The 26503-nt window shown below is 43.9% G+C and overlaps 1 protein-coding gene across 3 annotated transcripts in view; it reads right to left on the minus strand.

Annotated features, from left to right (window-relative positions):
• Positions 1-1587: 1587 nt before the first annotated feature.
• LOC146866522 (coiled-coil domain-containing protein 17-like) overlaps positions 1588-26503 on the minus strand; it is a 621178-nt gene continuing 596262 nt past the window's right edge. For all 3 annotated transcript variants that reach the window (XM_085636616.1, XM_085636614.1, XM_085636617.1), the window contains 2 exons: positions 23841-23951; positions 1588-2408 (listed from right to left, as the gene is read on the minus strand). In XM_085636616.1, the coding sequence (XP_085492742.1) occupies positions 2259-2408; positions 23841-23951 (261 nt within the window). In that variant the 3' untranslated portion in view covers positions 1588-2258. The remainder of the gene's footprint in view (positions 2409-23840; positions 23952-26503) is intronic.

Here is a 26503-nt window from a genome sequence, read left to right on the forward strand (position 1 = left end):
GCTGTGTCCTGGTGCATTGTGGGATTCATGGGAGGTATCACAAGTTACTTCAAAGCTCTTCATTGACGAAAAACAACTTGCTAAGTCTATGCCCAACGCTAGATGACAGGAGGATATACAGCATATGATCTACGGTTGCACATGTATCATTACTATATAACAATGTCCCAAGCTCAACGGCCATAAGGATCCCAGCCCTTCTGTTCGCAGATGATACTACTGGTATCCAATTCCCCTATGGGCATCCAAAATCTCCTGGACCACTTTGGTGTCTTCTGTGAGCAGAGAGGACTTGAGATCAACATACAAAAAAAAGTGTATGATTTTTGATCCTAGCCAAACAACCCACCCTAACCTGACTCTGAATGATGTACCCCTTGAAAGCGTCCACACCGCTGAGTATTTGGGCCTTACCTTGACATAAAACTTTGGCTGGTCTGCCTAGATCTATAAGAGCACGTTGAAGCTCGAAAATTATGCAGGGGGCATCCTGAGGGGTTTTAAGGGCTCCAGCTTCCGACCAGCATCTCTGGCCATCCAAATCTTCAATCTACAAACATTAGGCAGGCCTTCTATGTGGGAGAACTATGGGGCAGGAGAGGGATACCACACTGGAGGTGGGCGAGAACCAATTTTTACGATCTTTGGTGAATCTCCCAACCATTACCATACTCCTGCCATTACGGTTGGATCTGGGCCACAGGTTTATCGCCCATAGACCTTTGCTGTATTGGAGGCGGCTATGGGACTCGGTGGACCTAGTTCTGTATCAGGCGGGATTGGAGTGGCTACTCCTGGAGTTTCTAGGATTTCCTGGTTTGAGCACATCAAGACTACTTGGCAAAGTTGGGATGTGAACATTTGTGGACTAACGCGGGAGCTATTTCTGGTGTGTCTAAGGCAGCATTTAAGGGGATTTACTGGAGTTATATAGATGGAGAATTGAGCAGGAACCGGAGTTTGGGTACCCTGACACTAGCCTTCTAGGAATTCAAAGATTCTTTCCTCATGGAAGAATATATGGATTCCATTGAACCCACTTTGGCAAAAACCCTGTACATGAAATTTCGATTTGGAACCCTGCTGTTGCGCACCTTCACTGCTAAATGGAGGTAACATGATACTAACCCAGACCTGACCTGCCCTTTCAGTCCCCAAACCAAGGAATGCATCAATCATATAATGTTCATCTGCCAGCGCTGCCATAATCGCAGGAAGAAGTGGATACTACCGCTATGTTGGGGTATGTGGTTTGGGGATTTTGGAGTGCACTCCAGAATCCACAGATCCAATACATCACACTTGATTGTGTTTGCTCTGTCCCACTTCTTAATTGGAGTATGGAGAATCAGACAGAGCAGTGTAGGGCCCTGAATACTGCATTGCACTACTCATTGCTTTTGGCAATGTGATCCAGACAAATACTCGTTACACCTTCTAATTCAATGGCCTCCCTAAACGAGGTGTTAATTCTCCATTAGAATCCAGAATAGGAGTAATCTACCTGAAGCCTGTTTTATGAAATCCTAATACTATAAATGCTTAGTCATTAGGCACAGTCCATAAATGGCCTTATGGCAACTTTTTAAATTTTTTATTGGTATTACTGCTTTTAAAGTTGTTATGTCAATTGTATTTACGTAAACTTTTATGGCAGCATTTGCTGAATAAAGAAAAGTCTGATTGTACCATTACTATATGAACACTATAAATGAAACACGACTACAAACAAAAGTACATACACAGATCCAACCAAAATAGCTTGGAAATATTCATTATTGTGATTATCCTACTCATATTTGATTTATGTGTTTCATGAAAATGAAACAAAAAGGTACATTGTGCAATCCGCCGCCTTTAGATCTTTTTCTTGTGAGCATCTACTTCACTCAGTGCTAAGATCCTATAGGTGTTTATCTGAGGCCTAACAAGTAGTTCATCAACAGTCAGCAAAAATAGATCACTCTTATCGTCCAGTCTCATGAGAAAATGCCCTTACGTTGCCACTCAAGAGTCTATTCATCTGCACAAATTCAAGATTGCTCTGGGATTTGAAAACAAGATTTGCTGGAGTAACGGAAGAAACAAATGAAGTTTCCAGAAAGTGTCCAGAAAGGATGAATTAACTTCAAAAGTACTTTAAAAAATAAGTGCTGCTGTTTGTAGAGGCGTTGTTTTCATTTCACATTCATCCTTGTATATTTTATCCTGAAAGGATAAAAACTTTAAGCAGATTCTTGGGTGCACTGATACCCCTTTCAATGAGAGATCATCATTTCTGCTGGAGGAGGTGGATCCACATTTTCTCCGAAGGTTGGCTGTATCAGCTGTGGTGTTCCATAACGGTAACGGGTATTGTAAGACGATGGGCGCAGTGAATCCAATGGGAAGAGAGCGCGCACTGCAGTCTACAAGAGATAAAAACAATTATATGTGAAAGCATTGAATGAACGCAGTTGATAAAAAATATCTCAGAGCTCCTGTTAGATTTGGGGGTCTCTAGTTGGCAGAGGTAGGTACCTTTGTCCAAATAGGGGCCCTTGCGTCTAGTCAGGGTAAGGGGGTACACTCCTAAAATAACCCCTGCTCACTCTCTTGGTAGCTTGGCACGAGCAGACAGGCTTATCTCAGAGGCAGCGTGTAAAGCATTTGTGAACACATACAGTATTCAAGTAACAACACTACAGATGGACACCACACAAGTTTTATATCAAAAATAAGTATTCTTTATATAGACTTATCACAAGACCACAAATGACAAAAATCCACAATACAGTACTTAAAATGGAAGAATTAGCTTAGTTCTCTTTAGCTGTTAAAATGCGACACTTTGAGTTCAATGTACCTTTGGATGCGTAACGCTATACAACGAAAGTGTTGCAGGGAAGGTGATGCGTCGGTTTCTTACACGCAGGAACGGTGATGTGTCGGTTTCTTACTGCGCTTCCGTGGCGATGCGGCCCGCAACGCCGTGAGGCGATGAAGATCTGGTGCAATGAAACAAAGATGGCGTCTTCTTCTTCTTGCGACACAATGCTTGCATGCCCGACGGCCGTGCGGCGACTCAAAGATTCTTCTGAGCCGCGACAGGCCCTGCAACACGCTTCTCCAGTGATGCGAGACGGTTCGGCTAGGCGATGTGTCAACTGCAGCGGCGACACCCTTGTTCAGTGATGCGACAACAGTGGCTGCGGCGTCGACACTCTTCTCTGGTGATGCGAGGCGCTTCTGCAATGCGACAGCTACAGCGGCGACACCCTTGTTCAGTGATGCGACGACAGCGGCGGTGACATGCTTCTCTGGTGATGCGAGACACTTCTGCGATGCGATGCAACAGCTAAAGCGGCGACACCCTTCTTCAGTGATGCGACGACAGCGGCGGCGACATGCTTCTTTGGTGTTGCGAGACGCTACTGCGATGCGATGCGACAGTTAAAGCGGCGACACCCTTCTTCAGCGATGTGATGCGGCGACACACTTCTTCGGTGTAAGTCGCGCTTCCAGCTCCTTGCGACACGCAGTCCCTCAGAAAGCCCAACACAACTGCAGGCACTTCCAAAGAACTCTTGGGGAGCTAGTGGTTAAAGTCTGTTGTCCCTGAGACTTCAGCAGAAGGCAAGCTCTTTCTCAAGCCCTTGGAGATCCTTCACAAGTTGAATAAAGTACACACAAAGTTCCTTTCTCCTCTCTTTGGCAGTCAGGCAACCACTGCAGGCCAATCCCTCAAACTTAGGGATAGTCTCTCCTCAGTCTCTCTGGTTCCTCTCCTCAGCAAAGGTTTCTTCTTGTTTCCCAAAAGTGATCGAAAGTTCTTGGGTTTGGGTCCCAATATTTATACTCAGTTTCTCTTTGTTCTCTGAAGGCAGAGGCCTTTGCCTAGTCCAAACCAGTTCTGGTCAGTCCTGGAGCACTTTGTTGACATGACTCCTTCTTTCCTTTCACAGTGCAGGGCAGAGACATCAGACGCACCACAGGAGGTGGAGCCAGCATTGTGGAGGGAAGGCACAGCCCTATTCAGGTCCCAGGTGCAACTCCTCCCACCCATCTACATGCAGATCTTTCTATTCAGCCCTGTGCTGACTCCTCCTGTCTCCTGGAATCCCCCAGCCCCTGTCACTCAAACTCCAGACAAGGAATACACAACCTAGAAGAGGCAGGCTTGGATGGTTAGACAAGAAAATACCTAATTTCTAAAAGTGGTATTTTCAAACACAGAATGTTAAAACTAACTTCACTAAAAGATGTATTGTATCATTCTGAGTTCAGGCATACTAAACTCGAATTTCTACCATGTTCCCTGAGTCAGTTAGGATTATAAGGTGTAATAATCAAACCACCCATTCTGGCCAATGGGGAACAGGTAGCCTTGCAATAGTGAAAAACGAAAATGGCTGTAATTCACTATTAGGACATGCCACACACACCAGGGCATGTCCTACCTTATACCTACAATGCACCCTGCCCTTGGGCCTACCATTCAGGTGACTAATATGCAGAAAAGGGAAGGTTTAGGAACTGGCAAGTGGGTGCACTTGCCCAGTCAGCATGGCAGTACCAGACTGCACATAGGCTCTGCAATGGCAGACCTAAGACACACTTTTACAGGCTGCTTCTGTCGGTGGCACAACCAGTGCTTCAAGCCCACCAGCAGCATTTGGTTTAAAAGCCCTGGGCACTCCTGGTGCACTGTACGAGGGTCTGACAGTTAGACAAAACTAGCCAATCATGGAATCACTAATCCATACATCAATTTACCATAGGGAGCACTTGCACTGTGGCACTGGACAGCAGTGGAACAGTGCCCAAAGCATCTATAACCAGCAAAAACACATGAGGCAACAGCAAAAAATGGAACTGAGACCCACGCCAAGGTGCCAGGTCTTACAGTTCCTAATTGCTCAATAGTACCAAGAAAACTGAAAGAAACAAAACATCACACTACAGAAGAAGTAATATGCACGGTCTGCAAGTACATGAGGAAGGAAGGCTATGACCATATGACAATAATTTTAATTTAAAGACAGAGGTTAGAAACATACAACTGAGATGGTTCACTGAGCCTTGCTTTGAAGTGAAGATGCATGGTGCCTAAAGAGGGTCTTCTAACTTCTGTGTAAACTCTTCAAATTGTTTTCTTTGCTATTAATGAACAGTTAACATGTCTGCTCGGTGAGGTCTGAGGTACTGCTAGTTGACAGAGTTTCCAAAGTCCTTAAAGCCACCTTACAATTTACCCTTACTGGTAGAGGGATTAGTGGGGGAGATGTTGTCTCTGACCAACCACATGGTGCTCTGGGGACGTTCCTTCATTAGAGGGGTAGAGGCACGGCTCTTGCATTAGGCTTGTTGACCTGGAACCAGGCCTGACTAGCGCATTGGGTCAGTCCATACTTGCTCAATTTTCAGGATTTGGATTTTGAATACAGAACTTCACTTATCAATTGGAGAAGACATAGTTCAGTAGCTTAACAATTTCTCAAATTTTTCAAAATAACAATAACAGCTGCAGTATAATGTTTTTATTGTAACTACTTTTTTGAGTAAATGTAATGTTTAAGGTTCATATTTATAACTTTTTCAAATAAAATTGAGTCCACTAGTTAGGAGGTAAGCCAAACTAGCTGTTGCACATTTACCCTTCCTTTATCTGGAGTTAAGAGTGAGTAGCAAACCAGTATGTTGGTATTTAGGGGTAGATTTTCAAGAAACTACTGCAGCACGGTGTAGCAAGTCATTTTGATGCGCTGCATTAGTTTTGAAGCACAGGGATGCAACATATTTCCAACAAAATATTGCATCTCTGTGCTTCCCCCTGCGCTGGCGCACACACTGCTGCCATGTGCCGGCACCCTTGCACCATGATGCAAGGACGCCTGCATCGTGGGGAGATTGTTTTTGTGCAGGAAGCGGCACCTTTCTGCACAAAAACAATCAAGTGAGGTAATTTCCTCTTCCAATGTGTGCTGTAGAATACAGCACGCATTGAAAGAGGAAAAAAACGTAGAGAAATAAAAACTTTTCCCCTCGTTGCCTCAAGTGAGGCCTCTAAATTTCCCTCCTCATTTCTCCTGAAGATCAATTGACAATAATTAAACAAATCAAGCCCATCCCAGTTTCTGCAGCGTACCAAGTGGGCCTCAACAGAAAATTGAAGCGAAACATAGTACTAAATAATCTTCCACTCCTCCAGTTACTGAGTGGACTCATAAAAAAGAACTTCAAACACTATAAAAAACACACACATCTACCCAACTATGGGAAAATAAATTGAAGTTAGGCTTGTACAAAAACATCTAGTAATCAAACCAACAGAATCCCCAGGTCCAACACATTATGGAGACCTGAAAATATAAAAGACCAACTGAACACATCTTGAGAGAGCCAATCTGTCCCCTCATCACCTGCTCATACACAGAGGCACTGCAGAGAGGAGAAATATAAGCTTCTGGAAACTTCAACACAACATGCCATCCATTTCCTGAAGGGAATCATGTTCTTCAAAATCAAAATGGAGCACGTACACTGCTGCAACGGCCTAACATGCCTTTTCTTTTTAGGTCAAGCCTAGACAGCGCTTGCGCTGTCGGGTGATTTGTTGCATGTACTTTGTGGGGTTTAATTACTCCCATCGTTTTGGATTGGTCGATTCGGTTGTCTTGTAAAAATCCTTGCTTGCTGGTAGGTAATTAGAGTTTTGCCCCAGGACTTGTGAGTTTCCACTTGTCCTACTATAACATCTGTTTTGTGACTACTTTTCCCTTTCTGTAAGAACATTTGACCAGAGCGCTCGATGTTTTCAGTGCTCCAAGGTCCGTTTCTGTAAACAGAGCTGTAAATCATGTTCTTATCGCCTTACATTTGCTGTGCATTCAAAGACCGAGGTCAAATGTTAGAGGTTGTTTCCAAGCAGCCCCTGCCATTGCTTTCAAGCACCAGAGCTAATTTTCTTTCTTTGACTTCAAAGTGAGAGGATTTTTCCCTGTTCCCCTTACCCCTTGTGCTTTGCTGCTTGAGCCATCCGACCACCTCCTCCCTTTTCATGTGCATTCTTTTTGTGAAAACGTCTCAACCTTTGGGCAGTGGAGCTGTTGTCCCTTGCTCGAGACTGCAATAATTGCAGAAAAATGAGAGCTTGCTGTATGCGAACCAATCAGGAAGGCACTTCCACGATCGCACAAGTGAAGGCAAAAAGCAGGAATTATGTGCAGCCGTACTTCATCCCATCACTCATCGTTAAGCACTAGGCGGCGGCGACCGATGTGAGACGGACTAAACGCTGGCAGCCTCGTCTGGTTACAGAATCCTACCACCCAGAGATTTCCAGGGTACAGGTTTTACTTGCTGTACTCACCACACAGGCTAGGTCTGCTTTAATCAGGAACAGCCTGCCTGTTAAACTCATACTTTCCGTTGTGTGTAACAGAGTGCCAATGCAATCAAACACCCATTCCGCCCAGTGTAAAGCCTCGGCCATCATAACAGGAAGCTTCTGTCACCTCCTCCCTCTTCTTTATCCACCAGTGCATGCGAGCACGAGGAGATCACCACGCCTGCGGGGCTGTCACTACGCTGCCCCATCTGCACGTCAGGGCCTTTACAAATGGAGGGAGTCGTGGCACATACTACAACTCAAAACATAACCAATGGGCTCGGTTTCAACTGACAAAGGAGGCAACTCTAGGAAAATAAAATTAAAACATTTCAGAAGCAGTGCTTCAAGTATTAAGAATGATTCCTTCAGAAACCTTTTACTTTTCTGGTACTTCATGTCTCTTGTACAGAGGGGTTTTCATTTGGGGGGGGGAGGGGGCTGAGACAAGTGTGCACATGAGGACGATACTGCCCTTAAATGTGTGTACACAAGAGGCACAGCTACAGCTTGACTGCTCTCGCCTTCTACCGTCTTGATGATCCATTTTGTTATAAAATGTATCTGATGTCTGAGTAGAAGTGCTAGGCTCCAGCTGTGGCTGGAGGGCCCCGTTGCTGTGACGCCATTTCTGGGTGTAGGCTCTGACAGGGTGAGTGTAGTCACTTGCACACCACACCGGGCATGAGTTAATTTAGCCACAGCTGGCACAACTTTACATTTCAGACCAGCTTCATAAGAATTCAAAAGTGCCGCTAATAGCAGCGAGCACTCCAATGCAGCGCTGACAACATTAATTAATGATCATCATCATGAACAAATGGTGCGACATGATGTTATGCAGGGGGGCAACTAGATCAGAACATCGGGCTGGGCTAACACTCTAAGCCAGGGCTGGCCCTAGCACTGGTCGCACACGGTGCAACAGTCTTTTTTGGCGCCCCTCCCACATTTCCTCCTTGTCCATGAATTCCCTCACTACCGCTCACCAACAATGCACCTCATCTCTCTATAGCACCTTTCTGACAAAAATGTAATTTTTTATAGCGCTACTCACACCCAGTTCTGTGATCTGCATGGTCCATGTTCTTTGTAGCAGGCGCAATTACCCTCTGCGCTGTGTGGGTGGCAGGAGTATCCATGTGAGTGCACGGTGAGCGATGCAACTGTGTGAGAGTAGGGTAAGAGGAGTGACTGCAGGGTGAGTGAGGTGACCATATGAATTTGGGTGCGGATGCAAGTGCGGAGTGGGACGAATTAATGCATGGTTAGTGATAGGCTTGTTTGAGTGAGATTGCAGATTGAGCAGTGAGGGGAACAGGTGAGTGAAGAGTCACATGAGTGCAGGGTGAGTAGTGTGCTCATGTGACTGCAGACTGAGGTACAGCGTGAACAGCACAAGTGCATTGTGAGTGCAGAGTGATCACTGTGAGTGCAGGGTGAGTGGGTGAATGGTGTAAGTGCATGGTGATCAGTGTGAGTGCATTGTGATCGCTGTGAGTGAAGGGTGAGCGTGAAAGTGAAGGGCGAGAATGAGGAATGAGTTGTCTGAATGCAGGGTGCATTCCCAGACACTTAAAGTAACTCAGCATGCTACTGACGGCGGTGTAGGTTTTCAGATATAAGTTAAACTATTGCTATGATGGTATTAATCAGGGATCGAGGGTGGAGGAAATAAATAATTAAAGGGAACAAAGACAGCGAAGTCACATTACAAATTAATACATGCTTTTATTTATAACCCAATTTAGTGTCAAGACAAGGTCTTTGCAAGCTCTTTAAACAACATATGGCTGGCATTTTTCTTTTGGCAACCCTACTTTATATTCCATTCCATGAAATGGAGTCTCACACTACGGCAGTAAATGTAAAATGCAAATGTAAGGAATAGGCAGAGTGGGGGACCAGGGGGTACTGGAACCAGAAAAAAACTAAGCTTAGGTAACCAGTTTACAAAGGTATGTAAATATGCAAATGGTCTTTAAAAACCTGTGAAAAACTTGGGCGTGCCAGAGATAAGACTCCAGACACAGAATTATTAATGTTTAAAAACGGGGGGGCGGGGTAGATGGGTTTCTGCTTTTAAATCTGTAAAGTGTAATTCACCTTAAAGTGCCTGTCTCACTTTCTCTTACTTACCTCTCACCTCACCGGTTCCTTCCGACAATTTGCTGAACATGGGTACATGACTCGTAGTGTAATATATTATAGCAATGGATACGTTGCAGTTCAATCACAACTGACACTTTTAGAAAAACGTATCGGTTTTAGAGCTGTTCAATTTTTGTTAAGATTTTGCTGCATGTACATTTTTTATTCCCATATGCATTGCAGTTGACTGACTGAGCATTGTGTGGAAATCCGTTCTTAGCAGTTCCACATTGATTTCACCTCCTCACCTGGTCTATGATGTTTTCACATAGCAACAAATCACATAAATACACTCCAAACCATGCAACATAATTCCAATCAGCATAATTTCACTCAATGCCACACAGTTCCATGCCACACAATTCAACTAGACACATTTCCCTTCCACACCACATAATTCAACAACAAACCACATAATTTAACTCAACAACACAATTATACAGCACACTACATACATCCAATCCACACAACAGAATTCCCCATCAAGTCACATAATTAAACTCCACTACATACCACTCCACAACACAAAATACCATTCCACATATTCACACTGCATGACACACAATCTCTCTCCACATAGATCCAGTAAACTGAATACCACATAATTCCACTGCAAACAATGCCTGATAATTCCACTAAACATCTCCACTCCACACCACACAATTCCATAACTAACAATTCCAATCCAAACCACATAATTCCACACCACGTACATCCACTCGACTCCATAACACATGGGTAAAAGCCTTTGTAATTTACAGCGTCAATAGCTCTAACTCTCGCAAATGCAAGACCTATTGGCATTCTAAAGGAAATATCAAATGTATAAAACGTAGAAATATTTTAACAACCAAGTAATAAATCAATATTAAAAAAGTATGGAAACTAATTATGTGTGCAGAATAAATAAAAGGCAAAACCCCAAAAAAAACTCTAGCTATCATTGCAAAACTACTAAATACCACTGCACTGTACACCACTATAGACTATACCACTACACACTACATTACTATAATGTACACCATTACACTCTAATACACTTAACTCAGCACAACTGTATGCCACCACAATATACACGAATGCACTAAATAGCAATCTACTCCACAACACTGCACACTACAACAGTCAACGCTAAAATGCTTCACCCTCTAACACTTCATTCAACCACGTAACTAGGCCAATAAACTGTGCACAACACTACTATATGCCAACAGAATAATACAACTCTACTATATACCATTAAACTCTGAGCCACTTCAATCTACTATAAACAACTCTACAACCTATGCCCAATATAATGCTAAAACTAAAATCTACAGCTCACCACTTCACTTTTACACTCAACTTTACCACTTTACACTACACTACTTTACTCTATAATACACAATTAAATACTAAATACCATTTCACATTTACCCACTCAACTGTATACAACTGCTATGTACACCACTACACTATAAACCACAACACTCAACACCACTCCATGCCACACTACACTCTACGCCTCTATACTCTATACCACTCTACGCTACATCACTCCATTGTATACCATTGGACTCTACACTACACCACTCTCTTGAAAACGACTACACTCTACAACACTCACCTCTACATAAGTTTTCATTTAAAAAAATACACTCTACCCAACTCTACCTACTCCAACTACTTTACACCACTACACTTTACACCAACATACATTCCAACATTATTCTACCACTGCAACATGCGTCACTATTCACCATTGCACTCAACATCATTACGCTCTACACCAATTCACTACACTCTAAAACAATATACCATACATTACAACACTCTATACCACTACAAAACATGCAACTTTATGCCACTGCACTATACACTATGTCACTCTATGCCTCTACAAACTATGCTATACCAATGCAGTCTAAAACTGCACTATATACCAATACTCTGAACACCACTTTACTAAAAACGAACATACCCTACAGCACTACACCTACAACAACTACCTTGCCTCACTGCACTTTAAACCCCTATAAAAAGGAATATGCTACTTACCAGTATGCATCTGTTCTTGGCATGTAGAGCTACAGATCTATACACTGTGCATAGATCGCCATCTGGTGTTGGGCCCGGATGTTTGCAGTTTGTTTTTCCTCTTGGAAAGTCTTTGGGAGTCACGAGGTCGGTGACTCCTCCTCTGGTTAGTATTGCGCATGGGCTTCGGCTCCATCCTCAGATTGTTTTACGCCAGCAGGGAAAGATGGAGCGTAGTAGTAACAGTAAAGAAACCCATGTGTATTGTATCTAAATAAGATAAGACTGGAACGGATACAGGTAGCCAGGGAGGCGGGTCGGCGTGTATAGATCTGCAGCTCTACATGCCAAGAACAGATGCATACTGGTAAGTAGCATATTCCGTTCGAGGCATATGAGCTGCAGATTATACACTGTGCATAGATTATATAGCAGTACCCAACCCTAGCGGCGACCACCGGCATCCGTTGCAGTTGTCTGAAACAGTGTTTTTAGTACAGCTTGGCCCACACTAGCTTGTTGCTTGGTTTGCACATCGATACAATAATGTTTTGTGAAGGTGTGTGGTGTTGACCATGTCGCTGCTTTGCAGATGTCATCTAGTGGTATGTTCCCTAGGAAAGCCATAGAAGCCCCTACCTTCCTTGTAGAGTGGGCTTTAGGGGGAACCAATAGCGTTCGTTTTGCTTTGTGGTAGCAAATCTGTATGCATTTTACAATCCACCTAGCTATCCCTGATTTGGAAATAGGGTTGCCTTTGTGTGGTGGGGAGAAGGAAACAAATAGCTGTTTGGTTTTTCTGAAAGGTTGTGTTCTCTGGATGTAGTAAAGTAAAGCCCTTTTGACATCCAGTGTGTGTAAGGCTCTTTCTGCAACTGTTTGGGGTTGCGAGAAAAAGACTGGTAATTCTACCGACTAGTTTAGATGGAATGGAGAAATGACTTTGGGTAGAAATTTGGGATTGGTGCGGAGTACAACCTTGTTGTGATGCATCTGAAGAAAAGGTTCCTGTATAGTGAGTGCCTGTATTTCACTAACTCTTCTGAGGGAAGTGATGGCCACTAGAAAAGCTGTCTTCCATGTGAGGAATTGCAGCTCGCACTTATGTAATGGTTCGAAAGGGGGTCCCATTAACCGTGTGAGGACTATATTCAAGTTCCAAACAGGTGAGGGTGGCATTACTCTTTTGAGGCCTTCCATAAAGGCTTTGATCGCAGGTACTTTGAAAAGTGAGAGGTGCTGTCTGTTTTGTAAATAGGCAGCAATTGCAGCAAGGTGTAACCGAATGGAGGTATATGCTAGGTTATACCTTTGTAAATGGAGTAAATAACATATAATGTGTTGTATGGATACATTTAAGGGATTGATCATGTTATTGTGGCAGTAAATAACAAATCTTTTCCACTTTGCTGCATAGCACGCCCTAGTAGTAGGGCGTCTAGCTTCCCTGATATTGTTCATGCAATCAGGGGGAAGGTTAAGGTTTCCAAATTCCAGGACCTCAGGAGGCAGATCGCAAGGTTGAGCTGAGCTGGGTCCGGGTGCCTGATCTCTCCATGGTTCTGGGTTAGGAGGCATGGGGAGAGGCGTAGCTTTTGGTGTGGTACTACTGAGAGTTCCAGCAGCGTGGTGTACCACGGTTGTCTGGCCCATGTTGGAGCTACCAGGATTAGAGTTAGGGAATGCTGCTGTAGCTTCCGGACCACTAATGGAATTAGTGGGAGAGGTGGAAAAGCGTATGCAAATTTATTTGACCAGTTCATCCATATCGCATTGCCTTTGGACAATGGGTGTGGATATCTGGCGGCGAAGCTTGGGCATTTTTTGTTTTCGTGGGTGGCGAATAGGTCTATGTGTGGATGCCCCCACTTCTGAAAGAACGGGTGAAGAACCTGTGGGTGAAGTTCCCACTCGTGGATCTGCTGTGTCTGTCTGCTCAGCAGATCTGCCACGGTGTTTTGTACTTCTGGGACGTGTTGGGCTAGGAGAAAAATCTTTTGTGGAATTGCCCATCTCCATATGCTCTGTGCTAACTGAGAGAGCTGTGGAGAGTGTGTGCCCCCCTGTTTTTGAATGTAGTACATGGCAGTCATGTTGTCTGTGCGAATGAGGACTGCTTTGCCTGAAATCTGCGCCTGGAAGGATTTTAGGGCGAGGAAGATCGCCAGTAACTCCAGATGGTTTATGTGGAGTAACTTCTGTTGCGGCGTCCATGTGCCCTGTGCTGTGAGATGTAACAGATGAGCTCCCCAGCCGGAGAGCGATGCATCTGCCGTTAGGACTATTTGTGGGACCGGGTCCAGGAACGGTCGACCTCTGGAAAAGTTTGTGGTGTTCCACTACTGCAGAGAGCGATGGGTGCCACCGTCTACCAACACCAGATCTGTCAGTTGCCCCTGGGCCTGGTTCCACTTGCGCGCCAAACACTCTTGGAGTGGGCGCATTTGGAGTCTTGCATGTGGCACTATAAAGATGCAAGAGGCCATCATCCCTATGAGCTGCATAAACACACTTGCTGGGAGAGAGTGTTGGGATAGGAATTTTTGACGCAGCGCCTGTATTTTTGCAATCCTGGCAGGATTGGGATAGGCTAAGGCCTTTGAGGTGTCTATGGTGGCACCAAGATATTGTTTTGTGTGTGATGGTACCAGGTGGGATTTTTGATGGTTCACCGTGAAGCCTAGCTGGTGAAGTAGTTGGACTGTAGCAGCGGTATGGTGCACACACTGTTGGTAGGACGTGGCTTTTATGAGCCAATCGTCCAGATAGGGGAAGACGTGAATGTGCTGTCTTCTGAGATGTGCAGACACTACTGCCAGGCACTTGGTGAACACCCTTGGTGCTGTTGTTACCCCGAACGGGAGCTCCTTGAACTGGTAGTGTTGTCCGTCTACCACAAACCTGAGGTACTTTCTGTGAGATTGGTGTACTGGGATGTGAAAGTACGCGTCTTTCAAGTCCAGAGTGGTGAGAAAGTCGTTCTGGGAGAGAAGTGGAAGAACCTGTTGGAGGGTTACCATGTGAAAATGGTCCGAATGAATGTAAGTGTTTAGAGGTCTGAGATCTAAGATAAGTCTTAGGGTCTCGTCTGTGTTTGGAATTAGAAAGTACAGGGAGTAGACCCCTAAATTTCGTTGATTTATGGGGACCTGCTCTATTGCTCCTTTTTGGAGGAGGGAGATCACCTCTTGTGTCAGTAGCGCAGTATCTTCTTGTGACATAGGGCGGTGCCTGGGTGGAATGTTGGGGGGTGTAGATGTTAATTCTAGGCAATACCCTGACTGAATAATTTGTGTCACCCATTTGTCTGAGGTGATTGTATCCCAGACGTGAAGGAAATGTCGTAGTCTGCCTCCGACCGGAGTGGAATGGTCTGGAGGGAGCGGGGGAAAGTCATTGGGTAGGAGGTGTGGCAGAGCGGGCGGTATTTGTTTTGCCTCTGCCCTTATTATTATTGCCTCTGTATCCGCCTCTTTGATAACCTTTTGTAAAGGTAGACTGAGGGGGGGATTTATAGGACGTGGATGCACTGTCCGATGAAGGACGGCGAAAGGACCGCCTGGGAGTCTGTGTTTGTAGGGCTCCCATAGATTTCGCTGTGTCTGTATCTTTTTTCATTTTTTCCAGGGCTTCGTCTACTTTAGGACCAAATAGATGATCTTGGTCGAATGGGTGATTTAGTATAGAGGCTTGAACCTCTGGTTTAAACCCTGAAACCCTGAGCCAGGCATGGCGACGGAGGAGGACACTGGTGTTTATAGCCCTGGAGGCTGTATCTGCTGCATCTAGGGCACATCGTATCGAGGTATTGGTTATTGTTTTTCCCTCTTGAATAAGTTCATTAGCCCTAGTCTTGTACTTTTCAGGGAGATGGTGCATGATGGTCTCTAGCTCATCATAATGCGCCCTGTCGTATCGTGCCAACAGTGCTTGCGTATTGGCAATACGCCATATATTGGTCGCTTGTGACGCAGTGCGCTTCCCTGGCGCATCTAGGAGCTTGGACTCTTTGTCAGGTGGGGGCGCTTCACCTGACGCCTGAGAATTTGAGCGCTTCCTGGCTGTGGATACCACTAGGGAATCTAATGGTGTAGGGCCCTTAATGTAAGAAGGGTCTGTAGGGGCGGCTTTGTACTTCTTTTCTATCCAAGGGTTTAGGACCCTGGGCCTGACTGGGTCTTTAAAAACGTCAGGGGCATGTTTAATCACGCCCTTTAACATAGGTAGAATGGCAGTGGACCTATGTGTATTATCGAAGGTGTCTAGGAGGAAGTCCTCCTCCACTGGGTCGGTATGTAACTCCACCCCGTGGTAGTGTGCCGCCCTTTGTAACAAGTGGTGAAAACCCAAGGAATCTTCAGGAGGGGATGGCCTAGATGGATAAAGGTCATCCTGTGGGACATCTGGGGTGTCCGGATTGTTATAATCATCCCATGGGTCTGGGGATCCAGTAGGGGTGGGATCTTGTGGCACATCTGCTGGATCAAAGTAAGGGTCCCCCAAATCGTCCGGGTCAGGGGACAAGGTGGGGGAACGATGAGGTGGAGGGGGTGGAGGTGGAGAGGGTGGAGGAGGTAAAGGAGGAGGGGAAGGCACCCTGAATGGAGAGGTGGCAATGTCCTTTCTCTTTGGAGGTGGAGGTGGAGCTGGCTTGTCCAAGTGTCGTTTTTTGGAAGACAATGTCAAGTGTCCGGTCTTTGGATCCTTGGTGAGGGTTTTCTGCAAAGGATCCGGCGTGAAGAGCTTCTGTGACACCGGTTGATCGGTCGGCGCCGACTGTTTTGGGGCCGACGGCTTCTTAGGTTTGTCGAAGCCGTGCTTCCTGGGAACCTCCGGTTTTTTGGTTGGTGCCGAAGGGGGTCTCGGCACGGGAGTGTCGGTGCCGAGGGTCTTATGATGCACCGGAGCAGGTTTCGGCACCGAAGATTTCGGTGCCGGGTTTGGTGTGGAGGTGGAGGCCGATATTTTCTTTGGTGCCGAAGAGTGTTTGTCGGCACCGGTGGCCGGCTGGCTCGAGCCCGAGCTTCCGGAAGGCTTAGAAAGCTTCTTTACCGGGCCCGGAGGTGGGGTGTCAGAAGCAGTGTCCTTGGTCTTGCCTAGGCCCGGAGGCGAAGGTGTGACCGAAGCCTTTTTCGGGATCGGCGTGGGCGGGGTGGGGGAATTGTACTCACGACCCGCTGCGCCGGGGTGATGTCCTCCACATCTGAGTCGTCGTCCTCGGAAGCGCTGACGAGGTCGCCGTCCTCCTGTTCGATGTCCTGCTGTCCCGGAGCTTCGACGTCGTCCCCGAAGATGTCGACTGGAGCGGAGGTCGAGGAGTGCGCCATGTTGCGTCTAGCCCGTTGATCTCGAATGGTCTTTTTTGAGCGAAAAGACTTGCAGGCGGGACAGTCTCGGGCCTCGTGTTCTGGGGAGAGGCAGAGGTTGCACACCTCATGGAGATCGGTGTGGGGAAACTTGGACCCACATCGAGGGCACTTCTTGAAGGGAGTTCTTTCCATCAGCCGAGACTGGAGCCGGAATAGGCCCGAAGGCCGCCGTCGACAACCGGAATCGAAGAAGTGCCGAAGAGAAGATGAATAAGATGATTTATGTCTTTGAAGAAGCTCGATGAGCGAGGATTTATGCGTCGATCGGTGAACTGGCAAGTTCGGAACCGGAGCGCGAAGTTTTACATCCGAGCCCGATGGCGGAAAAAAACAATCTGAGGATGGAGCCGAATCCCATGCGCAATACTAACCAGAGGAGGAGTCACCGACCTCGTGACTCCCAAAGACTTTCCAAGAGGAAAAACAAGCTGCAAACATCCGGGCCCAACACCAGATGGCGATCTATGCACAGTGTATAATCTGCAGCTCATATGCCTCGAACATATATTTTAATATATACCACAGCACTTTACAGCACTACTATGCCATTACATTATAAATCACTAGACTTTAACAAACTACACTACATACTACCTTATTCTGAGTCACAGTACTCTACCGCACTCTTCTCAGCACCACTATGCTATATACCACTATGCAACACATCACTATACAAACAGACACTCTAAGCTCTATTCTCAATAACTACACAATATACCACTGCATTCTATATTATTCCACTCAACACCTCTCAACGCTATTAGAATCTACAGCACTATACTGTACCCAACACTATTCCATTCTATAACTCTATAATTCACTATGCCCCACTCCACTCTACACCATTACACTATACACAACTACATATTAAAAGTATAGTGGTGTGGACACCACTATACTTTATACCACAGCACTCAATATTACTCTACCTCATTACACAACAAAATCTATACACTATACACCGCTTTACTCAGAATAAATGCTCACTACACCACTACACTCTATACCAATATACTCTGCACCACTGTACTTTTACTATGCTATACAACACTCTAAACACACCCTATACACTACTACAATATACTCTACACCACTACACACTACAAAAAATACACTCTACAAAGCTATACTAAATTCTAAAACTATAATCCACTCTACAACACTATACTCACTCTACAACACTTCACAACACTTTAACCTACTTCATAACACTACTCTTCACTCCAATCCATGCCACTAAACTTCACTATACAGCGAGACCTTCTGGCATTGCCAATGCTTGTTATTTTATCGCAAATATCATAGTAAAGTAAGAATAAGGAAAGAGCATGTCAATAAAAGAGAATAAAAAATCAACCAACAGAAATTTGATACATTGATAAAAAAGCAAAATAATGAACATTAGCTACAAACATAAGAGAACTGAGTCAGTATCCCCTTTATTTATTGTCATTCTTAGATCAATAGCACAGAACCAGAGGCGACTGGTAGGGAATTGTAAAGGAGGAGGGGGGTAGGGGGGAGGTGGGGGTGTTAGGGAAAAAAAAGAAAGAAAGAAAAGCAAACATACCTGGAGGTCGCCATCGCAGCTGCCGCTTCTCCTCCAGCAGGAAGCACCCAGCCTCCCAGAATCCCCTGACCAATCACAAAGCTGCCTTAAGCAGCGTTGTGATTGGTCTGAGCACTGTAGTTCAGTGCTCAGGCAGGGTCTTGTAGGCTGGGCATTTTCTCCACTAAGGCTGTATAATAAAGCCTGTGGAGAACATGTCCAGTGCGCATGATGGTTTGGCCGGCCTGAGACAGTCAGACAAAAGCGTCATGCGCTGTTTAGGTGCAGCCACAACTCCTCCTCCAGCCTCAACATCAGGGGAGGGTGGCTCTTCAACAGCCTATTAATGGGCCTGCACTGCAGTACAACTGAACTGCAATAGTAAAAATAAAATGATAATTCTGGACGTTCCGTTATTATCATTTTATTTTTACTTTGCACTGCTTTAAAGCAGTGGGGCGACGCTCCTCCGCCTTAACGGAGTAGCCGCCCCTACACAGAACATGGCCAGGGAATTATATACCTCAGCCCACTGTTGACCACTGTACGCTGCATATGACTTGAGAAACCGACAACTATGTGCAGACTTACTTGCATTTTTTGTTCCTAGTCCACTTTGCAGTGCTCTTCTAATAGATCATAATATGTATCTTTCTTTATAATCACGCATTTAAAAGCCTGTTTGTATTGTTCAGACTGGGACAAACTGCAAATGCCACACCTGTTACTATGTAAAAAGGCAGGCTTCAAAAGCTATGCTAGTTTCTAGAAGCTTTGATCTGGGGCATAGCTAGATATAATACAAGCCCCCAAGCATAACTTCTGGCCAACAGAAAAATCTACTGCTCATATGCAAATCTCGGATAACATAACATAGCATAGCACAGCACAGCACAACACAACATAACATAACATAACATATATGATCCAACATAACATATATGACCCCTTTAAGTAGAGGAAGCATACATTGTTATTAGGGCAGAATAAAGAAGCTGGTGACTATGTGGCTTATATACAAATGAGCAAAACACACAAGATGATGGACGGAATGTTGCACATTGGCAAAACATTCACCCCAGTCACAAATCTGGGTTTAATCCATCGTTATTTTGCTCACCACGCCACCCCAGTTCAGACATGGACGTATGCAAATCAATCTTGATCCTGTGCCTCATGGGAACAGTCCAGCCCGAACTGCCAAGCCATGTCTTCCTTGGACCGGAATCAAGCATCCTAGGACCGTTTTCGGGGTTTCACCCCTCTTCAGCCAGGATAGCTTGACTCCATTGGCATAGTGAGCATGGGACCCACATCTGGGCATACCCTTCCCACATGGGGCGAACAGCAAAACACACAAGATGATGGACGGAACGTTGCACATTGGCAAAACATTCACCCCCAGTCACAGATCTGGGTTTAATCCATCGTTATTTTGCTTATATACAAATGAGCCATAGCAAGTTTGAAACAGGGAACCATGAAAAGGGTTTTGATCCTTTTCATCTTGCCACAGGAAGATAGAGCCTGGATGTCAGGGCAGGTGAATTAAGAGTGAGTTAGTTGAGTTTTATCTGCATCCTCGCAGCATTATGCAGTTGCTGAAGGAGGGCATTGGAGTTCTGAAGAATAAGGACAATGGTACTTCCCTAATTCAAGTTATTTTTTAACAAAGCCTTAATCAGAATCGTTACCCTGATGTCAAATAGAAAGATTATGCACAACTCATTTTAGAGTTTTACGCCTATAAAAGCAATAACTAGCAATCACAAACAGCTTGATTTCTAACTAGTATTTGGAAACAGTGGATTAGTTATACTACCTCACCAAGTTAACGCACAGTGCTATGTTTGCACATCATCCACACTGTGACCCAAGCAGGGATTTGCACAATGGTATTGTTAAAGAATTTAGTGCATTTCTGTGCAGGATGTATTTTCACACTCGATTACAAATGTACACACTGATATAGAACCAATACTTCTTGAAAGATTTTCTCACTTTGTGTAGAAGTACGTTTTTATGACCCTTGCTAACTACGCCTCAATTAGGGACTAGCCGCCATGATTTTCAAAATGGATGTCACTCTTGTCTTCCCCTTGCACATCTCACTGCCTCTTATTTATGCAGCATATAGGCAGGTAAAATATTATTTGTTTACTTCCATCGTCATTGTTCTTGCTGTTTTCAATTAACTTTCCCGACTTAGTCAATCAATCAATCAATCAAGATCTTTGTTTTGCATTTAAAGTGAAGCATAAAAAGTCCATAAGAAAGAAACATACTTAAAAGACAAGAGATAAAAACATACAGACAATTCATTATTCAAAATCTCGTTATTCAAATTTAAATGCATAAAATGTAAGTGGTATCAAAAAGCAGGTATGAGGACAACTGCTTAGCAGACAAGCTTATACTTAGTATCTTAATTTGTTAAAACGGTTATAAAACACCCAACAAAAACGTTCATACTACTAAGGCTTTAGATAATTATAAGTCAGCTACTGCTAGACAATAAAAAACTAATCTCACTATACTTAAGCGAGAGCATACTGTACAATGGAAATACTGATAAAAGGTTAAAAAAAGACATTTCCCGACTCAGTGCATTGATAGTCTAAGGGCCTAGCCCTTATAACAGAGTAGTTGCCTTTCTAATCCTTAAAACAGCAAATAGATAGGACGCTATCGTATAACATACATAAGGGGGTTTCCAATCCTTGTACTACTTCCAATGCCTGGTTGTGTGAACTTAGACTGAGTTTTTTCAGTAGAGAAATAATGAATTTAGCCGTCTCAGACTTATAAAATAAGCAAAAAAGAGCAAATGTGAAGTTGATTGCTTAGAGAGACCATTACAAGGACAGAGAGACAAATGGGATACCGAATAAGATTGAGAGGGGTACCCAACCATTAGCAGAATGTAATTCAGTCTAAATCTCACCAAAACAATGTCTTATATTATAAAAGACAAATATGATAGATGTTCAGTTGCCACAAGAGGTGATATTCGATAAGCAATTACTGAGATTTCAGTTTCATTTTCTTGCAATCTATCCTGAGTTCGTTTGGCAATAAAGATATCCTTTAATTTGGTTTTAGAAAATAATATACAATCAGATGGAGTATCGTACAAGAACTCAAGATCCAGTTCACTAAAGGATTTTTTCAAATAAGCTAATCAAGCAATTGATGAAGCTCTGTCCAGGGATAAAATATCCTTCATCACTGATTAAGGAGGACTGTTTCCCTTTTCCAAATCGATAGCCACGCCATCAATGGAGCCAGTTTTATGGTATCAGAGATAAAGAAGAAACCTAGCTCCTTGTGGACTAGAATGTTTGGGCAAGAGGTGGGTATAGTCAGCAGTCTTTTTAGGAATCTGTCCTCTATAACTTGGAGGGACTCTACCTGTGCTATGCCCAAACTATGGCCCCATAGGTAGCTATAGATAATGTTTTTGCAGAATAAATATCTAACATTTCCTTAATTGGTTTATCCCCCAAATTTAGGGCAAACTTCCATTGGGCCACTATGCTTCTCGACATCTGGTTCATTCTATTTCTGACCATTGCAGACCAGTTCAATTTGTCATCAAAAAGAATGCCCAGATACGAAAAATTCTCTATTCTCTCCAAACATCTGCCATCTATATGAAATTGCATTACATTTTTCTTTTTCTCCATTCCACGGCCATCACATAAGATTTGGTTTTATTAACAAATGAGCCAAGCTCAGTCATGAAAGCGGAATAAGACTGAATGCACATCTGTAGGGCTATCAGGGTCCTTGCCAGCAGAACAGCATCATCCGCATATAGCATGACCGGCAAGGATATTGGACCTGCCACTGGGACGTCCTCACAATTTTCTGTCAGGACCTCAGCTAGCTTGTTCGTATATATGGAGAAAAGAAAGGGGGAGAGAACACAGCCCTGCCTCACTTTTAAGATACAAACTTGGTGTGAAATGCTTGTGTGAGATTTGCTATGCAACAAAAATCAGGATTTCCGTTAGATAGCATGCCAAAATAACGCAAAGTTGCACTATGCCATGCTTTTACGTTAATTTGTGTCAGGTGGCCTTGAAAGGGTAGTGCATGTGAGTGTGTTCTCATGCAACCACCCATGAGTTTTGATGCAATTCCCATGTACAAACATTGGTAGTCAGGTATTTACACCACAAATAAGGGGAGAGGAGTTGGCTTAATGGCTAGGGCGGTTGACCTTGAATCTGGGGAACTGGGTTCCAGTCTCGGTAACGACACTGAACATCCTGTGATTCTGGGCAAATCGCAATCTCCCCGTGCCTAACAAAAATGAATGTGTCCTCATGTAACGCAACTGGTGCTATGTAAATCGCTCTGATACCCAATACCTTTCGCTATAAAAAACTCTGTAAAACAAATATATTTAAAAAATCTAATGCCTCCTCAACACAGTTATACCAAGGAGAAATGTTTTCTTTTTCCCTATTTATCCTCCAACTTTGCGCGTGCTGCCTTGTATAGTGCAGAAACTAAGTGGGAAAAACCTTAAAGCATACCTAGTTTTTGTAGTCGATGGAACCCCTTTCCAGTACAAAACATACACTTCAGAGAAGGCACACACTCTTGCACTTTAGTGCAAGGGTAGGCGTTTTTGGCATTTGGCTTCCAAAATGCATTAGTGGTGAGGGAGAGAAAAAAAGCACAATATATTAGTAGATATGGCACACTTTTTCTCTTGCCTTTTGATGCAATTCTGCACAACATCTTTGGGGCAACACTGCCTTGCGCCAAACAATTGTAAGTCTGAGCCGAAGTTTCTAGGGCTGAACACATGGGAGGCAACGGCGCACAATATCCGATACTTTGAGCGACATGCAAAAACTGATTTGGCTCTGACCGGATACCTGAATTACAACCACACTCTGGATATTTACACCATCACTTCCTGACATGCTTCCCATTCATTTGCAACTCCCACAGAGAACTTGGACACATAATGTGATCCAGACGTTAAAATGTTACTGACCAAACAACCAAGGGGCATATTATCAAGAAACGGCGTTAAAATGATCGCCGCTTTAGCTGCAGAAAACTGCCGCTAAAGCGGCGATAATGGGCTTGATAATATGCCCTTGAGAATTCCCATAGAAGCCCATGTTTTGGTGTCAACATGGGCTTCTATTGGAATTCTCTGCGGCATATTATCAAGCCCATTATCGCCGCTTTAGCGACAGTTTTCTGCCGCTAAAGCGGCGATAATTTTAACACCGTGTTTGATAATATGCCCCAAGTTTTAACTTGTATCTGAAAGTTCAGGTAGGTAGCTGAGGTATTCCTGAAACACCATCCTCCCATCCAGCCATTTACTAGGTGGCAAAGAAGAGAAAATCATACATACCAGAGGAGGATATTTGTAGAACACTGCATTGTTGGGTTCGATGGAGTTGATGCTGTGAACTTCTGCATCTCGTGCATTAACAATGCGAATGTACAGCTCTGTATTATCCAGCTGCGGAGTAAAATCAGGGAAAATGAACAGCTATAAATTTCCCAATAAACCACGACAAAAAAAGTGCAAATTGTGCAAAATCTATGCTCAAAAATAAAGGCAACGGGCGGATTATGGGACTCCTTAAACTGCATGAGCATAATTGTCTGAATATTATTTGATAATGTTCATAAAATGCCTTGTTGGCTTTTGAAATGTTGGCAAACCTTGACAAGGCGAATGAACACTCACAACATTGACCATTTGTCATGGCAATAGTTACAGATCACAGGCTTAACTGAACCTAGGAAATTTCAGCCCTTGACCTTACTACATAAAACAGGATCCATTTTTTAGGAATGAAGAGAATAACAAAATCAATTTGACAATTGCTTGTTGCATAATCCATTACTGATAAAGTGAACTACATGCTCTGAGGAAGATCAACATTATTTATGTCTAAAATCAGAAGCAAAGCAACTATGTCATATGAAGAATCAATTGATCGACAAATCAAGGAAATCACCTCAATAATTCGATTTTTGAAGATAGGTCCAAAACGTGAACACAATTCCTGAAATCCAGTTGACTTGATCCCCATTGAGCTTCCATTTTCGCTAGTCAACACCGAATGGCTTTGCGAAGTAAATATGCGAGTTCTCACAAAAGCATCCTCCTGATTGTTCATCATTAGAGGAGATGAAACTGGGACATGATCGAGGCTAGAAGCAGTTACGCTACATTTGGACGATGGTTGTGAGTATTTAGGCAGTCCAAAATAGAAGTATTTCCTTTGTCCTTGAGCCTTGAAATAGCCACAGGGAAAACTGTCATAAATGGGTGGGACACATGGCGGCTTTTTCTTCTCTGTATCGATCTGGATTCCATCTCCCTGAAGAACGTAACATTATCATTTGAACCTTAATTACTTATGGGTTTTGCTTCAGATTTACACATCATCACAAATAGGAATGTTCTTCCTATTTTCACTATCAGTTTGGATAACTACCTCATATTATGTCCGGATACTGAGTTCAGCCCTGCGGAGAGCTAACAGACACACCTCATTTTAAGGAGTCAGCACCAAATAAAGAGAATTACACAACACCCCACAATTCTCCACAATCTTAACATTTCAATTTGGTAGTAATTCCTGATCACATAACATGGGTTACAAAAAGTGAGTTATGCATCTGAATTTGTTGCTTTTAAACACATATGTAGTTGATGACCATTTTTAATAGACTCTGAAAAATGACCCCTTTGACCTATTCAGAAAAGAATTATAATGAACTGAAGTAAAATAGACACATCTCAAGAAGCAATTCTGCACCACCACATAGTAGTGCTAATGCCATTCTAATCCCATTCCCATATGCAGATATTTAAAGAAACCTTGTTTCGGAAGATGAAACTGTAAAGCATGTAAGTATTTAATGCTAACTAGATCTATACATTCTGCCAAATACCATAATCCCTTTGTTTCTCATTGCTTGGAAAACAACACTGTATATACTTTTTTCACGCCTCTTAATTGTTCCAAACTAGAATGTTACTGGAGAACTAGGGATTTGGGATTCTCTACCAATGTTCCTCTACCAGTGTTACTCTGTTCCTCAATATCACCTGTGGAGTCTTGAACCTCATTTTCCTAATGCAACATAATAGTTGAACTTGAACCTCATTTTCTTAATGTAACATGAAAGTTGAACTTGTACAGATAGTTTCTACGAACCAATCCTTCTTAAAAAAACATTTGCTACATGGTGCATCTAAACTTAAAAATCTACTGCAGCTTCAACACACAAGTCTAACACCACCCAATAATAAGCAGTGGCCTCTCGCTATATGCAGACGACACCCTAATATACCTTACAGACATACACAGAGAACTTCCCTAAGTAATGGAAGTGCAGGACGAATTCAGGATGGTCTCCGGACTGAAACTGAAGAGGGCTAAATCCTGCCTATTCCCCCTCTGTAGAGTGCCTGAATCAGAGAGGGAGGAAACCAACCACCTGGGGTGGATACGACTCTTTCTGATATCTGGGAGTAAATTTCTACCACTCAGACGACAGCCTAGTATCTGGGTGGTAATAATGGCCAGTGCGTGGCGGTCCCTGACTTTTTGGAAGTCTTTACCCCTTTCTCCAATGGGCAGAATGCCAATAGCGAAAATAATTGTGCGGCCTCAGCCTCCTTAACACTTCTCGGCACTCCCGAACTCTCTTCATTAAAGATTCCTCCAGGAGGTAAATACTGTTCTATCCAGCTTGATGGCGGTTGCGGGGAGGCACAGAGTGGCCCTGCACAAGCTATATGCCCCACTTTAGAGGGGTGGGCTAGGTTCCCCCCATTATGAACTGTATTATGCAGCAGAATAACTACAATGGACCATGCTCTGGCTAGTGAGTACTACTAACCCTGAAAAGTTGTCTCTCTCCAATACCATAGAGGGCTATGATATCCTACACTTACTCATGAACCCTAGCAGAGACACCCCGGACATGGGACGCCTCACTAAGGTGGCCAAGCTTTGATGACATATGTATGTACAGCCTTATGTCGCCTCA

Source organism: Triturus cristatus, chromosome 2_1 (assembly GCF_964204655.1).
Source record: "Triturus cristatus chromosome 2_1, aTriCri1.1, whole genome shotgun sequence".
Lineage (NCBI taxonomy): Eukaryota > Metazoa > Chordata > Amphibia > Caudata > Salamandridae > Triturus > Triturus cristatus.